Source organism: Patiria miniata, unplaced genomic scaffold, assembly GCF_015706575.1.
Source record: "Patiria miniata isolate m_02_andy unplaced genomic scaffold, ASM1570657v1 HiC_scaffold_10, whole genome shotgun sequence".
Taxonomy (NCBI): domain Eukaryota; kingdom Metazoa; phylum Echinodermata; class Asteroidea; order Valvatida; family Asterinidae; genus Patiria; species Patiria miniata.
Window position 1 is genome coordinate 6,534,822 of NW_024037048.1, and position 20,061 is coordinate 6,554,882.

At 38.9% G+C, this 20,061-nt stretch overlaps 1 protein-coding gene across 1 annotated transcript in view; it reads left to right on the forward strand.

Annotated features, from left to right (window-relative positions):
* Positions 1-3,868: 3,868 nt before the first annotated feature.
* Positions 3,869-20,061, forward strand: part of LOC119736518 (adhesion G protein-coupled receptor L2-like) — a 42,561-nt gene continuing 26,368 nt past the window's right edge. The window contains exons 1-6 of the mRNA XM_038210534.1: positions 3,869-5,029; positions 13,445-13,496; positions 15,528-15,629; positions 16,227-16,444; positions 17,525-17,708; positions 19,213-19,761. Of these exons, the coding sequence (XP_038066462.1) occupies positions 4,976-5,029; positions 13,445-13,496; positions 15,528-15,629; positions 16,227-16,444; positions 17,525-17,708; positions 19,213-19,761 (1,159 nt within the window). The 5' untranslated portion in view covers positions 3,869-4,975. The remainder of the gene's footprint in view (positions 5,030-13,444; positions 13,497-15,527; positions 15,630-16,226; positions 16,445-17,524; positions 17,709-19,212; positions 19,762-20,061) is intronic.

Sequence of the window (20,061 nt, forward strand, 5' to 3'; positions counted from 1 at the left end):
TGCATGCAGTTTCAAAGACAGCAGTTTCATACATTTTTAAGCACATTTTCTGAGAATTGAAAAAACATGGCTACCGAAAATTAGTTGTATATAATGTTTGGTTTAAAACCATGCATTATATACAAATTATGCATGTAGTATTCTCTGGACATCAGTAGACGTTCTTTGCATATGAAACATCGGTAGACATATAGATATTTTTCTCATCTCTTCGATTTGGTTGTAAGGTTTTTACTGTGTATTTTAAATGAGATTTCTCAAAGAAGGCCTACCAAAGATAAACTGGAACTGGTTCTTTGAAAATTCTTTACGATTATGGGTTTTTTGTGTGTGTTTTTATTGTATGAACAGAAAAATTATTTCGGTAGTGGTATTATTATTTCCACTTTTTGTAGGTTTCGTGTGCGTGTCGCATTCCATTACATCTTTTGAAGAAAAAAAAATATCCAGTACGTGGATGCCATGACACGATACAGCTTGCGCAACTTGCATGAAACGTGCCTTCCTTTTGTGTCCTTCCGCGTGGTGGAAATAGTCCAGCATCTAGAAGAACGCAACTGGACGTCATTGGTCGAGTGGATGCGAGCCTCGCCAACATTATAGCATGGCTCATATTTGCAGCCGTAAATTCTGTCTTTATTCAATTTATTTTATAAATTAAATATTTTTGATTTTCTTTATTAAATCGATTATATTTTTATCTTTCGATTCATCTTTTCGTGATTAAAATTCCTCTTTATTACTTGCAAAATTTGATGGCATCAGCTAAAAAAAAAGATGATCACGCGATAATTGACCATGCGGTGAACCCGATTCTTGCATATACATATACCTCCCGATGTGCCCATAATGACAAAACACTAAATTACATGGATTACATATAATGTTTACAAAAGGCATTTGTAGGAACACAATTCGGAATTCACCAAGCGTTACGCCATTAGTAATAACTAGGCAATAATTCATGACGAATGTAATAATAATACACGACTAACACGCGCAGAGGCAATTGCATTGTAAACCCACGGGAGAGTGTCAAGCCTTTCATCGTTTTGCGTTCTATGGTTCTGTAATTCTTCACCCATGAGACTAATCGCTAAAATGATTGACGCTGCCACTATTTCTTGAATAGATGAATGTCCTTGCCCTGCGCTGTCATTAACCATGTTGCGAAGGTAATTGTAAGCCAAATCCCTTATAGCCGGTATAACCACCGGCTACCGGCTCTCCCTTTTCAAGAGACAGTACGTCCTAGAATACTCCCAATTGGCTACAAAGCGCGTTTTTAACAGAATGATGTTAATCGAAGAGAACATTTAAAAGTAGGATATAAACATCCACACAACTGTCCTTTAAAGCTATAGTCCATCATTTGCAGCCATCCAAAAAGTAACTGGCGTAATTATTGTTGAAAAACAAACTTGGTTGAAAGATAGTAAGTGGACTAAACTCCCTGTGAAATGATTCTTTCTGGGAAGCTGTCATTTTGAAGTAATCAACGAAAGAAGGCATTTCCAACGGTGATTCTTAAGAAGCACCGTAGGAAAATTTAAATTAGTAGTTCGTTTTGTTATTCAGCGCAGCGCGCACAAGTATTGGAACGACGCACACGCGCGCGCGGTTGTTGTAATTCGTCGAATCAGTGCGCGACGTCGCGTATAGCTGCAATTCAAAACAATTCAAAACATGATTCAGTAACTTTTGATTTGAAATTGAGATCTTAGAATGCTGTTTTTCTCGGAATGTACAGCTGAAGCTTAGCTGAAACTTCATCAGGTTAGTTGCTCAGTATCCTTCATTAGATTTTGAACTCTTTTGTTGCTTCAAACGAACAAAATGCACAAATTACAAATGATGGACTGTAGCTTTAAAACTGGGCGTTTTTGTGTTATTCTTGTGTTATTCGTGCCAGAACGAATTTCGGGGGCCGGGTCCATTTTTGCGACCCCCAGAAATCGGACTGGTCAGTGATAGTTGTGATTCCAGCCGAAAAGTGTTCGCCGTCTGTGGACGTAATCAAATTTGGGCAATGGTGCTGTGTGTAATTTATGTGACACGCGCAGCGTGTATCATACATTGAATGAAAACGACAGGAAAAACGTATGTGTACTCTGTCGTGTCCGATGTAAACAACCATTTTTTCCCCGTCTTATCTCGGGAACGGTAAGACATTAGTTTACTTTCAACTAGATATGTTAAATAGTGTAAGTGAACAATCCAACTACATGAAATGTTCGGGGATTTCAGGCCGTAATGCCCCTTTAATCAACAATAACAAAGTGAAGTTTTCAATAACGAATGAATTTTGAAAACAAATGGGAAATGAGACACGAACTCGCTTCCAGGAAAGCCAGAATAGCCATCTCGGTCCACTTCTCAGACAATACAATGATCTAGTATTGGCTCGACATGCAGCCTATTAGAATTTAATGTTGTCGTTCTCTGTGTACATTATTGAACAGTGTGCGAGAAATGTGCGGGAAAAAAACACCATTAAAAAAAGGTTAATCTCATGCATGCACTCCTTATTCAACGTTAAATATGAGCTCATAGGCCTAAAGCAAACGCTACTTGTTGACCAAAATGTACAATTTTTCGAGTTTCCATATCTTGGAATCTCCGGCTATGGTATGGATATTTAGTTCCAAATTCAACTCAGTATGTTCTTTAATATTGTGTCGGTTATTATGTTGTTTGTACATAGTTTTGCAGTCATAAGGCAAAGACTTTGGTTATCTCTGAAAAATTTCGTTGAAAATATTTATAAACGCGTGTGTTGATCTATGCGCCATACAAGAGCGGCATGTCGCAATCTACAGTGCAAGTAAAAACTGAGGACTTTCACTTTCAGAACAGCTTTTTGGGAATGACGCCATCTTTGGAGTTCTTATTTTTGTTCATTTTGTTTATTTATGCGGGGAAGATGTAAAAAAAACCTGTTAAATGTCAGGGTTGGAAAGGAATCAGTATTTGTGGAAGGAGGTGTGTTTAATTTCTGTGTCTTCCATGTGTCGTTGTAATAAGATATGGTTCGGGATTTGTTGGTTTTTGTTTGGCTATGGTTTGGCCTGGTTTTGATGAGGGATGTTGATAATTATCCGCCTGTAGTTTTACAATGTTTTAGTTGATTTGGTTTGGTTCGGTTCGGTTCGGTTCGGTATGACATTACTTGGTTTGGTATGACATTACCTGGTTTGGTTTGGTTTGGTTTGAATTTTTTTGTTTTGCCTTGGTTTGTTTTGATTTGACCTTGACTGACTCAGTTGGACAACAGCTTAGAGACCACAGTTAATCCGTTTTCTTATCTTTCATGCCGAACAAACATGTATGTTTTGGTTCGACTGAGTTTGGTTTGGTTCGGTTGCTTTGCTTTGCTATGCTTTGATTTCCTTTGCTTTGGTTTGGTTTGGTTTGGTGGTTTGTTTTTGATTTGGTAGACTTGTTAGGTTTGCCTTGGTGTGGCTCAGTTCGGTTTGACTTGGTTTGGTTTTGGATTGGTTTGACGTGGTTTTTTTTGGACTAATAGTGGTTTCGTTTTGTTCTACTCTCTAAATTCCAAAGAGTGAAAATTCACTCCATTCGAGTGAAGATTCACTCTCACAGTCGGAAAATAGGGACTGGACGTTTTAGAGTGAAATGTCTTTAATCGTATAAAGATTGAGTTTTCACTCGAGCTTCGACTGAAGTAGTTCCTTTTTCAGACTATTTCAATCGAAAATTAGATTGATATTTCACTTTAAAACGTCTAGTCCCTAATTTCCCTCTTTGGAATTTAGAGAGTACTTGAAGTGGTTCGACGGTTTCTTCGATTCGTTTTTTGTTTGGTTATGTTAGGAGCCAATACCTGTTTATCTGTTTATTTGGTCTTTTCTTTTAACAAGGGGATGTTCAAAGCATGGCGCTGCCAAGGTTTACATGTCACCATCACCATGCAATTACAAATTCAGCAATAGTCATGCTATAGCAACCAGTTGCCATGGTGACGTAGCGCCAAGGTAATCATAAAGACGACATCATAAAGACGACGATCGATGTGGATAATTGCCGGAGCGATCAGACGTGACAAATGAAAGCTTTCACATTTTTAATCTACCAAGGCTTGACCAATTGTAGTTTTTTTTTAATTTCAAATAAGAAGTACGATGCATTTAGTTTTGGACATACAGCTTTACGAATATTCGCTCCTCAAGATTACTAATAACTCTTCTGGTGATATTTTGTATAATAAATATAACACAAATTATCACTCCCCCCCCCCCAAAAAAAACTACTCGTCCAAATATCTTCTTTTGCCGTTTTGAGTTTTGTTTGTTCTCAAGGTTATATGCACTTTTTATATAACCATGTTGCTTTTGTACATGCTATTTGTCTTTCTGATTACCCATACGTTTTTACTGTATTGTGTTTTTACTTCTTTTTTGAGCGTCTTTTTGCTTGTGTACAGTATTCTTTTGGGGGATGTCGGGCCTTGTAGAGGGTTGTTGCTTTACTTGTTAGCTCCAACTAAATAAATTCGTGTCACGGCAATTCAGGTTGTAACTCACACTCAACTATATCAGAAACAAGGAAACTAAACGAAAAAGGTCCAAAATGAGAAAAACTGCCCTATTTTTGTAGCCATAATTTACGTGCAGATCGCAACGCGCCGAATTATTTACGTGAGCATCGACAGCCTGTTGATTCTCTCAGCCCGAGCCTTGTCACCGCAAGGTTGTGATATTCATCCGCGTGGTTGAGCGCGCCATTCTTTGGCGTTTTTTCCCCCAGCCGAGGAGTGTGAACAGTCAGCTTCGAGAATACTTCTTACTGACGCATCGGCGGGAGGCCGGGGAAAATTTTCGAACGCTCTCAGCTCATCAGACACTTTTTAAATCCTGTTCTTGGAGAGAAACAGTTTCGATTGGCATAGGATTCGGTCATTCTGTTCTTGTCACCTAGTTCTCGGGAGTCTCTGGAACACACACTCCCCGCCACCATGACGAAATACCGCCCGTTTGTTGGATTTTTATGGCTGGCCGTGTGCGCTTTGGTAAGTGTCTTTTCCGCACTTCAGCTCCGTGATGAAAATAACGGTTCTCCTTGACAATATGTTTGACATCGTCGTTTCTCAGGGAGAATACCAAATTGTAATCGCATGGGGATTGATTGACGTTGTTTTAATCAACGAGAATTTTATGTAAACTTTATTTCCTTATATTTTCCGGTGTCTCAGAATTGTCACTTTCATCAGCTTAGAAATTCTATGGTCGGTGTTAAAAAGTGGTATAGTGTGAGGTTTATTTCGCTATAATAAGGTATAATTAAATTACCAGTAATTGTTAAAGCCCGTTGGGTCGTGTATCGAGGTAGTTGATGAATGAGATAGTACGATATATAATTGAATGTATGGGACTCTTTTGCGCGCAGATCGTGGTCTCAATTTTAACGCTTATTCACTATTGTTGTCCATGTCTTCTAGCGCTATAAGCGTATTGGTGTTTGCTTAATCGCGGGCCGGAATACGCATGTTTTACAACATGACAGGTTTTCTCTACCTATAGCCCAAGTTAATAATTTCTCAAGTTTTGTTTTCGTGGTGATTTTGTCATTGTCCATGAGCATGCTTCGTGCAAGTGCCCCTCTCGCGGTTATAAAACAATGTGCCCCCTCGAGATGCAAACAAAACTGCCCTGAAACGCACACGTATGAAAGCATATGATCACGCTACAATTAAAATTGTCTCATCTCTTGTAGGCATAATGCAACACTGCCCCTCAAAAACACTACCCCTCTCGCATTAACAAGAATGCGCACCTTCACGAGATGGACAACCACCCCTCGAAAGCACAATTACCCTCTCGCAATAAGAAAATGGTGCCCCTCTCCAGATGGAAAATCGGCCCCTATAAAATAATAGTGCTCTTCACGCGAATAAAATTGTCACTGAACTGGACATCAAAAGCAACAGTGCCCCTCTCGCGATAAAAAAAAATGGTCTCTCTACATAACTAGGTAAAAGAAACACAATGAGCAAGATGGACAACGTATTCATAATGTGTTCCTCGTCATATAGGTTTATATTGAAATGAACGGGACCATATTCTTTTCCTCCACTTTCACACCGACGGAAGGTGCCCTTTTTTTTCTGAGCAAGTGCCCCTTTTTGGTGTTGCCCCCCCCCCCCCCAGTTTGAAAAGCGTTCCGCCGCCACTCACCCACGCATGCTTATAATGCGTTGATAACAAACGTGTCACGGACAAATCGGTCTTGAAAAGCTTAAAGCCCTCAAACAGCAAGCGTAGGAAAATAGTGCACAATTAGCTGTGTGTATTCATTACTATGCACTCATTCTCGACCCCCCCCCCCCCCACAAGCCCACCTTGGCGCCCCACCCCCTCAGCGCCAAAATATTCTCCGCACATGCATTTTGTAATCTAATTACAATACGGTATCATTCCAGTATCTGTGGGCAATTTCGTGTACCGGTACATTGATGATAAAACTCGTGGAGTAAACATAAAGTCAAACTAACATTTGGTTCATGCATTGTTGCCAAATAGTTCTCAATCAGTATAATGGTCGACAAATAAACGTACGTCGACTGTAATCTTTACTGTTTTTGTTTAATTGGTAACTTAACATCACAATTTGCCAGAATTTTGTAACAAGCCCCTCCAGAGCGCCGTTCCAAATCGGTAGTACCTAAGGCCAAAAAAAAAAAGTCTCCGGTTTCTGGTATGGAGCTTGCGCAAAAAATGGTGCGGCGACGCGGCTTTTTTTTTGTGTACCTGATTTTTTTGGCCTCAAATGTCGGCTGATGACTGCAAATGGTGCCCGACTAAACTTAGTGCAAATATATGGGAGTCCAGAGAGGCCACATAAAGCTTATTCTCGATCATAACCCCATCCAAAAACTCGCTAAAATTGTGCAGCAGCAGGATTCCAGTCAAACCAGTGAGTTTGGCGGTTTTGAGACATCATCTTTCTTTGAAAAAAAAAACTTTTTCATTTTGCCGACGCGCATGGCTACGGCGACGCGCGCGCATACCAGAAACCGGAGACTTTTTTTTTTGCCTTAAACGCGTAATTAGTTTGCTAGTTTCGCTCGAGACATGTCGCCCCATATAAAATTATCTTGTAGTGTTTGCGAAAGCTATATCACATTATAATGAAACAATGTCTAAGCACATAATCCATATTGAAACTGTAAACATCTTAACATGCCCAAGACCTGTGACTGACCTAGTCCTGGTAATAATAAGGTTCCGAGTGATCGATTGGACGTGAACGAGTGTGTCCGGCCGGCCGTATCGATCATGCAGACTCATGACACCGCCGTGTCTTCTCTGATGCCAAAATGTATGGCGCGCATTAGTGACATTTATTGCCATCCACATTGCCGTTAAATGCATTTCAAGATATCCCTCATAGCATTTTGAGATACTTTGAAATACACTCGGTGATATCTCTCAATTATTGTTAAGAGATATCTCGAAATTGTATCAGGATATCTTAAATTCGATTTAGAGACATATGTATTTGATTTCAAGATAAGTTGAATTCGATTTCAAGATAAGTTGAATTCGATTTCAAGATATCTTGAATTCCAATTCAAGATATCTCAAGATATCTTGAATTCTATTTCAAGATAAGTTGAATTCGATTTCAAGATATCTTGAATTCGATTTAAGATATCTTGAATTCGATTTCAAGATATCTCAAGATATCTTGAATTCGATTTCTAGACGAATTCGATTTCAAGATCTAAATGTCACTCTAAATACGTGCCATACAAATGGATCTGTTTATTGTTTTCGTTGGTCGAGAAGATCAGGCGTTCGTATAAGAAGAAGCAGTCTGACTTTTCGGAAAGTATACGCTTTCTGGTAATTTGGATTAACAAAATATGCCACATTGTCTACTCTTTATCGCCCTCGTTGCTCTCCCCCCGCCCCTCCTTGATCTGCCCTTGCCACCCACTTTACATCCCTTCGTGAAGCGGTTAAATTTGAATAAATGAAATACACAAGGGTCTACCCACTCGAAGTAGCGCCGTCCTATCGGTCGCACCCATTGCACCACGCAGTGACGTATCGTGTGCACAAAGTCCATAGCGTTGCAGAGCCAGTAAATATACTGCCATTAGGCATCAGTGATAATTACGTGCACTTCCCAATTTTTATTTCTCACAACTCTCCAAGGTGTTTGAGACACACATCAAATTAAAGCTTATTTTCATCATATTTCAGGTTCCATTGAATTTTTTGGGGGTTAACTTTTTTTGAAAAAAAATTCCATCCAAAGATGATCACCCCTAAAGGCAGTCCTGAAGCCCACGGACGTTTACGCTCCAAAACAGAGTCATTTGAGGGCCTAATTTCATCCCAATTTCACAGAAATTCGGGCTCGCAGTCCTCTGCATTTTTTCGCAAATCCTCAAGTTCACGGCCCTCAAAATGCTCTAATACTTTTAAGAATTTGAGGGCATGAAAATCGTGATTTGGCCGGGGTAGGCAATTTTGGGCCTATTTACAGGTCTGCACCATTATACGATCGTCACTTCGTGGTGCGCATTATTGTGTCCGCAATACTTCATAAAGGCTAATGACTTTGTGCAGGTTTTTCCGATGGACTTTCGTTTCAAAACATCGGCGGGCTTGATTGTTCATTGTTTATATAAACAACTGCAGATCGTGGTTTCATCAAAATTGTCGGACTGACAAACCACTTTCTGTTAATATTGACAACCCTTATAGAAAAACAGTGCAAATCGTGGTTTCATCAAAATTGTCGGACTTGCAAACCACTTTCTGTTTATATTGACAACCCCTTATATAGAAAAGCAGTGTTATGGTTGGCTTTCAAGGATATTAATATTGCATTAATAATACATGCTCACATCCACTTCATTAATTATTCCTGTAAACACCACGTATTTTTCCCCCGTAAGGAAAATATATAATTTGATTGGTATTTGGGTCGCTGAGCCGAGCTGACTCGCGCTGGTAACAATAATAAAGTATACCTGCCTCACTACATGCAGCGCTCGCAGAATAAAAAATCGATTGACTAATCTCAATAGGTTATGCTGGCCATTAATAAACAAAATGATCGAAGGAACCATTTTTACCTACGTGGATACGGTATTGGCTTATAATATGGGTGTTCCCGGCTATTTTAAAACATTAATCATTCGAATTCACCGTTTCTAATATTCAAATTCGTCCAGCAGCATCGATGTTTGGTTTTGTCTTTTGTCAGACAATTTCAAATTCAGTTGAAGCAAATTCAAACAATGCTGGCACACGTTTTCGTCCCGGAGTATTCGATTTCGTCTCGTCTACGCTATACCTTGTTATTCAGAAATCAAATTCGTCTAATGGATTGATCTGAGACGAATTCGATCTCTGAATGCTGCCATTCGGCAACAGTTTAGACGAATTTGATCTGAAATGCATACAAATGACGAATATTCTCGACCCGGTGACGAAAGAGGTTGACCAAACTTTGAAATTGAATGGTAAATCACTACATTGGTTTGTTAAACAGCGTGTGATTTTTTTTCTCGGGCGAAATTGAGTGTTAGATTTGGTGAGTTTGAATGGATTTAATACCCGGTAAAGTTTTGCCCGCTTTAAGAGATATGGAGTATCCAGTGTTTTGTTGTGGCAAAAGTGCATGTGGCTGAGGTAGACATATATGTTTGCTTTTAAGACAATATGCAGGGTGAGTAAAAAAAAAAAAAAAACAAATGTCGGGACCATTGTTTTAGTGAAGTTCTGCATGTAGCACTTTCTAAATCTAGGATATGAAAGCCCAATTCGTATGATTCCTTTTAGTACAAGAATCATTCAAATCACTCATGTACTTTTCATGTTACGGAATTTTAAACACAACCACCGTTTTAAAGTTCTGTCTGTGTGAACTTATGGTTGAAATGTGTGTGAATCGTTTTCGTTTTGCTGAAAGAACGCGCACCTTTTTTGTGATCCGTGGACAGAACTTTCAAACGCTGGTTGTGTTTAAAATTCCGTAACTTGGAAAAGTACATGAGTGATTTGAATGATTCTTGTACTAAAAGAAAGCTTATGAATTGGGCTCTCATATCCTAGATTTAGAAAGTGCTACATGCAGAACTTCACTAAAAAAATTGTCCCGACATTTGGGTCTCGCTTTTTTTTTGACTCGCCCTGTATAGAGCTGGGATTATAAAGACGAGGCGGCCGTGCAGTGCAGTCCTATAGGACCTATACATTGTATTTGTACAAAAAAATGCTTTTGCAACGTTCTAGCCCATCATGCAGATGTAATGTTATTTTCGCCATATATTAATTATTCAAATTTTGATCCGTGATTCGTAATAGCATTCTTTTCTGGACGTCGGTAAAAAAAAATCACGTTTTCCGGCACAACGCAATGAAAGGCAGACATTTGGCGAGAAAATGCCGACCCGAATTTGAGAACATTGCTGTCAAATTGTCGGGCATTGGCCAACACGACATACACTTAAAAGTAATGGACACACCTGCAGTTGTAGACAAAGATGTGTTTTTTGTCAATTCAATGAACAATAAATCTGAAGCAGGTACTTTAAAAAAAGAACCGGTCGAGATTTTAGCACAGTATGGTTATCGTACGTTTTTGAGAAAAACTGTGAGCTAGCATGCATCTTCATTTTCTCGACGAAAAGTAACGTTCCCGTTGAAAGCCTTCCCTTCAAGAATTGTGTTTTCTTGTGGCATGAATAATTCCCTTTGTGTCAATGAGGAAAATAATGTTCATGCAAAATTTCTCTTTTTTCTTTTGATACATGAAACTTTCGCAAAATATATAAATGCTACATATTTTTAAAATAGGTTTTCCCGGTCAATTTCCTAAAATGTTCCTTCACTTCTGAAAATCGGTCATTCATTTTCGTCTGAATTTGAGAATCGCTCTGAACACGCGTTTCATTTTCGCTACCAGAGCATTCGATTCCATTTCGGTTCAATCAATTAAGTAATTGAACAGCACCTATCGTTTATGTTCATACAAGATTTCCTTTTCGCTTTGAGAGGGCGATTTCAAACATTGACCATTCTATTTCACTTTTAGTTTAATGTTCTGTGATGCTGCAACTTTTCCTCAGATCAGCTGATTTCCTCTTTTTTGACTTGCCATGTGTGCCATTGAAAATAGAAAAACACTGTACAAAGTCTTGGAAAGATTTGAATTTCCTCTTTTTTTGTGTGAATTCCCAGTTGCATGCCTGGTGATGTAATCTGCTATTTTGAATGAGAAAAACGTAATTTTAATTGCACATTCACGAAATAATTGTATTCCAGAACTCTGCGCGAAAAGATATGCTTGCTTAAATGAATGCGCAGGTAACGTAATGTTTCTCAAATGCACGGACAATGAAAACGATTGAACTTTCGTTGAATTGAAATGGGATTAAAGACATGCATTCAAATTCAGACGAAAATAAATGACCGATTTTCAGAAGTGAATGAACGTTTCAGGAAATTGGCCGGGAAAACCTATCTTTTCTTCATTTGGGTCGAGATCATTCTGACTCGCCCTGTAGAGCTGGTACCACATATCGTGTGAAATTAGTTCACCTGAAATGATATCGTACGAAGGAAAACAATCATTGAATGTGGCTTAATAAAGTGAGCCAACGAGCACTTTTTGAGAACAAAACATGACGATTTTCGTCAAATACTGCAAGGCTAGGAGCATCCATCCACTGGGACTTCACCAGACTGAATGAGAATCTTCCCGGGATACACGAGAGGATGCGATTCAATAGCGCATCCTTTTTTCATTGCTTAATTAATGTTTGCATTTCCGACCGAACGACCCTTTTTCGGGCTTCCGAACCAAGAACAAAAAACTTTCGTTTTACCGCGGATCCTATCTGAGCCTAAATTATAGGATTTCCCGGCTATTTTAAGATATTTTCCACTCAAATTCACCAACTCTATATCGTTTAATTTCGTCGTCCACGAAAAATTTCACATGAGGCTTTTAACAAAAGCAAATTAGTGACTTACCATTCAATTTTATAAAGTTTGGCCACCATCTTTAGTCACCGGGTCGAGAATATTCGTCATTATTATTCATCAAGTTCGGGTAAGCTGTTGCCGAATTGCAGCATTCAGAGATAGAATGCGTCTTATATATAAATTAGACGAATTTGATTTCTGAATAACACGATTCGGCGTGGATGAGACGAAATCGAATACTCCGGGTGGAAAACGTGTGTTCATTGTTTGAATTTGCCTGAACTGAATTTGAAATTGTCTGACAAAAGACGAAATTAAACATTATCGATGCACTAAATCGATGTTGCTGGACGAATTTGAATATAAGAATCGGTGAATTCGAACGAATTTTTTTTTAAATAGCAGGGGAAACCTATATTGACAAAAAAGTGAAGAAAAAAAATGAACAAATTCAGGCAATCAGACTCGATATAATTTGAACAGCGATGAAAAATTTGTATCCGAAGCACGGCGTATAACAATGCAATACCAAAAGATGCGAGATAGTTGCCTCGCTGTCAAAATCAGTATCAGGGGTATATGGTTAACATTTGCCATTACGTCAAGGCTTTTATAGCTTGGACGTAAGTATAGTATGGCGCAAGGTGCAGATAATAATGTAAGTCTACAGTTATTACATCTTGCCAAATATGGCTTTATTATTTTGCTCAATGATATCAAACCTGGTAAGCTATTTCATAAACAAAAACAAGAGACGGTACGTATTTGGCATCATTCATTTCTTAGCCAACTTAATGGATGCAACTGCATTCTTTTTTTTTTACTTTTATTGTTCACCGACCGACCGTCCCTACTCTCAAAAGCAAAACAAATGTGAGAACCATGCATGGAAATAAAAAGAACGCCCATATGAAAAGCAAATTTTTTTATCGGAAGTGCTATCAATTCGGAATCTTGATTAAGTATAAAATAAAGCATGCGTTCCAAGTAAAAAAAAAAAAAATAGGTCTCAAATGTGTATCAAAACGCCACGTGATTATACCAAAGAAACTTAAGCCTGTTCCTGATGACGTGAACAAAGTAAATTGGTTGGCGTCGACGAATGTCGTCTACAATTCATGAAACGGGCGCAGGGGCGCTCCTTTAACGTGCTTGTAAATTTGCTTGTTTTCTCTTTTCTTTTTCATAATATGGAATTTGCGTCGGGGTGATGTAAATCAATATTAGGTTGTGCCCTTCACCGACGTATAAACACTGTATACTCAGTGTGTTACCTCCCGAGTGAAAGTTGGAAAAACTCACTCGGGTGGGACTCGATTGCATCACAAGTTGTGGAGTGTGTAACTTTCCCCATTCTGGGAGAGAAAAAAAGGTCCACTGCTGGACGAAACTCGATCACCAGATTGGTTTTTTTTATCAGTGCCGAGCTATCGGGACCTTTTACCTATAAGTCTCTGTATTATTTGTTTTCTTTGCAGACTTGTGATGCCCGAACGTACAACGAATCGGAACTGGACGAATTGTACCTGAGTAAGTTTTTATAATTTCATTGCACTATCACCTAGGTCAGTGTGATACAGTGATAATTCTTCTGTTGCCAATGTTGCCTTTCTTTAGTACAGGGTGAGTCAAAAAAAGCGGAACCCAAACCCTAAAAATTATATTTCATATTTAATAAAATATGTAGAACCAAAAATGATAATTTTCATAATTTCATCAGCTACTTTTAGATGAAAAAAATACTTAAATTGCTCAATCCGTGCGAAAAATATCACCTTTTAAACACATTGTCTCGTCCAAAAAAAGCGATTATAAGAATCTTCTTCACAATAATCTTCAAACATCAACAGCGATAAAACCTCAGTTTTAAAAGTCAAAAATATTCAACAAAGTCCTTTTGAAGGCCCGTCTTTTAAAACAGTGGAACACGTTGCCTAACCAGGGTTGTTTTTAACAATATTGTGTATCACAGTTGTTCCAAACAGTCAAAACACACAATAAATTGCTGTTTTTTAAATATGAAATACATTTTTTGGAGTCGGGGTCCGCTTTTTGTGACTCACCGTGTATTCACCATTTTTGGTAAAAAAATGAATAATTTCTGAAAATTCCCATTTTTATGCTTTTAAAATTAAAACAATTATTCTTTGAGTTATTACACATCAAGGCGATGATATTTGATTTCAAACCAATGCTAGAAGGTACTACACTCATTTTGTGTGACTTTGAACTACAATCTTAATTATTTTTATCATTGAAAAATTCGGCTCAAATGAAGTACTGATGATACAAATATGTACTAAAACATTACCCCCAAACTGATGAAAATGGTGCCAAAATTATGAAAATCATAATTTTGCACCATTAGCTGCAAAATTGGATACCCGTATTGCATTTCATTTGTTCACAGTCCACACTTTTAGACCAAATTGAATATTTGATAGTTTTAAGGCAAATAAAGCATAAATAGAAAGAGATTCAGATGATTTTTTTTGGGGGGGTGGGGGTCATGCAGTTGCAGGTCCAAAATCATATCAGGGATCGACACTTAAGTTATTGAGGCAAACCTATTTCATTCGTTTCCACACTAAAATAATATAGGTTTTCCCGGCTATTTTAAAAGTTTTTTTCACTCAAATTCACCAACTGTTTCATTTACTTTCGTCCACGAAAAATTTCACACGCTTTTAACAAAGCCAATTTAGCCATTAACCATTCAATTTCAAAGTTTGGTCACCCTCTTTAGTCACCGGGTCGAGAATATTCGTCATTACAGATCAAATTCGTCGAAAACGTGTGCTCATTGTTTGAATTTGTTTGGACTAAATTTGAAATTGTCTGACAAAAGACGAAATTAAACATTGGAAGAGCAATAAAATCGATGTTGCTGGATGTAAGAAAAATGTTTTAAAATAGCCGGGAAAACCTATAGTAAAAAAATAAACAGCCTGAGTGATTTACAGGCCTAGGTTGTCCCCCAAAAGGTAACCCAAGAACAAAGCCTAAAGCTATAAACCTATTGAACATTTTTATGGTTTCATCATAAACTGGGAGGAATTCAGGTTTTTCCTGAAAACTGTCCCTAGAGGGTTGTCACGTACCATTTTCAAGACAATGAGGAAGCTTACTGATGCATGACCAGAAAAATACAATCAACGGAAAGCTTGCTGCTCCTAGTTTATGATAAAACCATAAACGTGGTCATTACGTTCATAGTTTGGTCATGCTGTCCCTTTGTTTGTGGGTTACCTTTCTAGCGAAAACCTTGTGTAACACAACTGGATCATAAAATGACCTTTTACTTTTTAAAATTCATTTTAACTCTCCTATGGAAACATGCATTATCAGCCTTGTTATTACTTGGGTCAATATTTGTCAAGACCCCCATGTCAGATTTTCCAAGTATAGTTTCTAAAACCTTTGCTTGGAAATCAAACCGGAAATTGATACACTTCAGATCTATTATTGTATTTAAATCTGAATGAGTTCATTTTTCCTGATTGTGAAAACCAATGATTATCCTGAAAGTTCTTTTTTGGTATGACTTTTTCTCCTGTCTAGATGGTACCCATCTGTATTGGGATGCCAAATATCACTGGGGAATGAGCGACGGCTACAATGAAATGTTGGGCACGGCCGGCATGAAAGTCTGCTTCGTAGAAGGTATGAACAGTGTTGAAGTTGAGTCCCCACAATTCAATCACAATTCAAAGGGTTCCAAGTCAAAAATAATAATAATGATAATAATTACCCTGGATTGGACATTTAGGGGACATCCCCATAGACTTGTGCACACAATTTTTCAAACTTAAATGTGCCCTAACCCAATATTCCCTTGTCCTTTTCCCCCGAATTTCGGTATGTTTACTAATTAGGCATCGAGCAACAAATATAATCTAATTGCGATGATAAAATTTTGCCTCTAAAGTGGGGACTGGCACATTAGGGAGACATGAAAATGTCTCCCTAATGACCGATGTCTCCAGTAGTGTGAAGAATATTACGATAACCTTTCTCCTTAATGGTACCATTACAGGTACATGTATAATGTGTTGTGCCTACAACAACCATTGCACGTATATCCCCAGCCCTATTCTAAAAAGTAAATTTAATTGATTTAAACAATTTTTATGAACCCCCCCCCCTAAAAAAAAACCCATTTTGCCACCCCTCCACAATCCCCCACCTTCAGGAACTAAATCCCGGATGTGCAAAAACATGGCAGGTAATGCTTTACTCTGACATTTTGACCCTTTGTAGGCCCAGAGCGCGAGGCCTTGGTCCTTGGCGAAGAATCCAACTTTAGCTCAGATGTGACCCTGGAGCTACAGCATAGTGAGGACAGTGTGTCTTTGTATTCGGATGCATTTACCGTGGCCTTGTGGTACAGCTTTCGGCCTGTGGACTTCTTTGCAGAGATCAATGACAGCATGGCATGCCACCTGCTGCAACTGGGAGGCAGCCAGAAAAATATAGCAGTAAGTTGGTCGCTTTGTACTTTACTTTATGGTGGAAGGTTGACAGGCAATTGAAAAAAAATCTAAATCGTATCTTGCCACGGTGAGTTACTATCCCTCGAGATAGTAACTGATGTGGCAAGATAGTAGCTTGCCTTGGTGAGATACTTACTCGCCCTGGCGAGATTGTATCTGGCTGTGGCAAGATAGAAGTTTGGAATATTTTCATGGCTTGTGGCCCATCTACGCATATGTAGTACATGAACGTCGACATATATTACTTGTGGGAAATTTTGAATCGGCCAACAATGACAGAATAATATAAAGCAAGTCCTGTGTCCAAGATAAATATGAGTGCGGAACGTACAAGTAAAATAGTAATGAATGAAAAATCTCAGAATATCAGAATTGAAATATTTTGAACATGTAGGGACTGTGTGAGATGTATGCAACCTTTGTAACTTGGTATGGTACTTTCATCTAGAGGGTGGGTTAGAGGGTTGCAACACCCCCACCCCCTCCCCGTTCCGCTGCTGACTAATGTAATATGGTACTTGTAAAATGGGGCAAAAAAATAAATGGAATGCTAAAGTTCCTAAATTTATTCTAAAATTGCCTAAGAATGCAGCAGAAAATATCATATACATTACACACTTTTCCGGGGGGGGGGGGGGGGGGGATCCCCCGGGCCCCCTAGCAAGGCATGCCTTCGGCACGTCTTCACTACCCCCCCTTCATATCAAACGCACCCCTCGCCCCTATCTGAAAGCTAGATCTGTCGTTGACTTTTTCTGAGTTTTCAGTCACTTGTTCACTGCTGAATCTTGGAACACTTGGTTTGAGACTTTGAGTCCAATTGTACGTGTTCTACATAATCCCCGAGGACCGACACACAAAGGGAGAACAACAGATCCTGGAGTTGGGTCTTGTTGGAAACGGTCCTCTGTATAAGTTTGTGTGCTTAGTCTATGGGAGAGTGTTATATTACAAAGGGAAACACAAAGCATTGTCCTCGAGAGTATAGTAATGCTGAGTTCAGTAGTTGAGCAGATTTGTTCCAAAAAGGGGGATGACTGATTCCATTCTTTGTTACTTTTCCAGATTTCTTACGATGGCCTGAAAGAGTACAATTTGCAGTACAGCTACCAGCATAATACTAATACTAAATATGTGATAAACGACGACGCGGACCGGCCACACTGGGAATTTGAAGTCAATGACACCATCAATGGCGGAGTAATCAAGCGAGGCTGGCAGTGGAATCATATTGCTATGGTGTATGATGGTAAAGACTAGTGTACATGTAATAAAATAGTGAAGGTTGTTAGAAATTTGATTTGTAAATAATTAAAAAAACTTCCTAAACAAGTTGCTGATTGTGAGAATACGGTGTATACAAGAACAAAAGTGGAACTTAAGGGAAATGTGCCATTTACCTAAGCAGACGATAGAGTGATAAACAGTGTCTCTTCCTTAGAAAGAAAAATATAAGATGGGGGATTTTTACTTGTTTTTCTCACAGTTATGTAATTTGCTGTTTAGAAACTTTTGTAAAAATTCAGTTTTTTTCCTTCATTTTGTTGTTGTTGAGAATTTGCCCCACATTGGCTGCACTAGCCAAATGAAATGCAGAAAATGTGAAAAAAGAGTGTTTGGACGTTAGGGGAGACCGGAAACAGATTTTTAGGGACCAAGTTCAAATCCCTACTAACGTTAAAGGGAAAATACAACATTTGAAAACATCGAAAAATAAAACTACCAAGTTTTTACGAAATACCTTACTGGGATGTTGGTAAATGACAGTCTAAAGCACCCTGTAAAATTATGGCACCTGTTGTGAAGTCATTTTCAAGAAAATTGTATTTTTGTATACATTTCCAACGGTGGTCGGCCGACCACCGTAGGAAAAACCTAACTATTTTCCAACTACTGCTCCAAATTACCCATTTGTTTCAGTCCAAATTGTGTTTGCTATTGGTTACATGTTCATGAACGGGTGCAGGCCAGCTGGACTGGTTCCCTTACCTTACAATTTTCCGGCATCTATAAATTGATCCATTTCATCTTTAGTGGACTCAGGGAACCAGACTACTTGAACATTTTTGTTTTTCTTGGTTTTTCCAGCATTTTCGAACACAAAACTTCAAAACATGTCAGTGTAACAATATTTGATCTATTATATTAACCCCTCAAATAGTTCATTTCTGAAAATTACAGCGAAAACCAATGATGTACATTCCCTTTAACAGTAAATTTGCAATGCGGATTCATATCTTTGTTCTTTCTGAAGGCCTTCCAAAGTCTCTCTGCTGTCTAAAATATGTGCTTAGTTTTTTAATAGGTTTATATGAAGGATGTTGGCATGCATGTTCCAATAAACATCAGTCACCACATAAAGCTCATGGTTGAAGACCGTTGCATTAAATACTTAAAATCGTGGGTACAAATCAACCTGGTGGATCCAAATGTTACGATTACAGAAAAGAGGATATAGATCCCCCATTTTATGGCTTAGGATATTGCCATCAATAAATGACAGACACTGGCATTTTGATGGATGCAGTGAAAAAAAAGGCAAATCTTGTTTTTCACACTGCAACCTTTCTGCACAATTGCATTAAACGAGTGCATACCTTGATTTGAATTTGGAAGGTGAAAGAAAATGACCACAAATATATTGGGTCATCAACATCAAATTGGAACATAATGTTCGCAGAGGGTGCTGTTTGTGTTAATTAACATCTCCAAAAAAAATAAATTTTCTTATTGAATATTTATTGCAAATCCAGGTTCAGTGCTGACAGCGTATTACAATGGTTTCAGCATCAACAAGACAATGGAAACTGTGTCTTCTGGTATGGAGACTTTGCCTTATAAGCTGTCTCTCAATGTTCCAAAGAATGGCAAAACCGCTTGCAGCCCTGTCGGTTTCGACGAGGTAGCCTTCTGGCCAAAGGCACTCAAGCCTGACGACATTCTGGCCCTGCGAGTCCACGTCGGCCGGAACCGAAGCCTGGACGAACCCGAGCCCACCACTGAAGTCCCTACCACCACGTTGCCCGATACCACTGCCGGCGACACCACGGCCGGCGACACGACAGCTGGAGACACGACTGCTGGAGACACCACAATGAGAGACTCAACGGCTGGCGACAGCACCGCTATGGATACCACTGTTGGGGATTCAACGTTTGAAGACACCACTCTTGGAGAAACCTCCCCCGGCTTGGATGGTGATTCTACCATTCTATCAACCACGGTAACTGACAGCACCCCAGAACAGTCCACCAGTGAGATGTTGTCTACTGACGCACCCACAGACAAACAAAGCACAGATGGTAAGTGTTTCGGCCCTCTAGTGTTTTAACTACAATATGTCCAAATGTGCCTTGTGGTAAACCTCACATCTCCACAGCATCCCTTTTGTCTTAATCTAAAGGTCGGTTCATACTTCAACTTTTGCGAATCCACAGCGCGAAAACTATTTGCGTTCACTTTCACGCCCAGTATATGAACCAGCCTTAAAACATGGTGAGATGAGCCCAGTAAACTGTAAGCTGGTTCCTGAGTGCACACAGTTCCAGAGCCATAAATATATAGAGAGAGAGTTGTGACATGAGAGTCGCACTGTTTAGAAC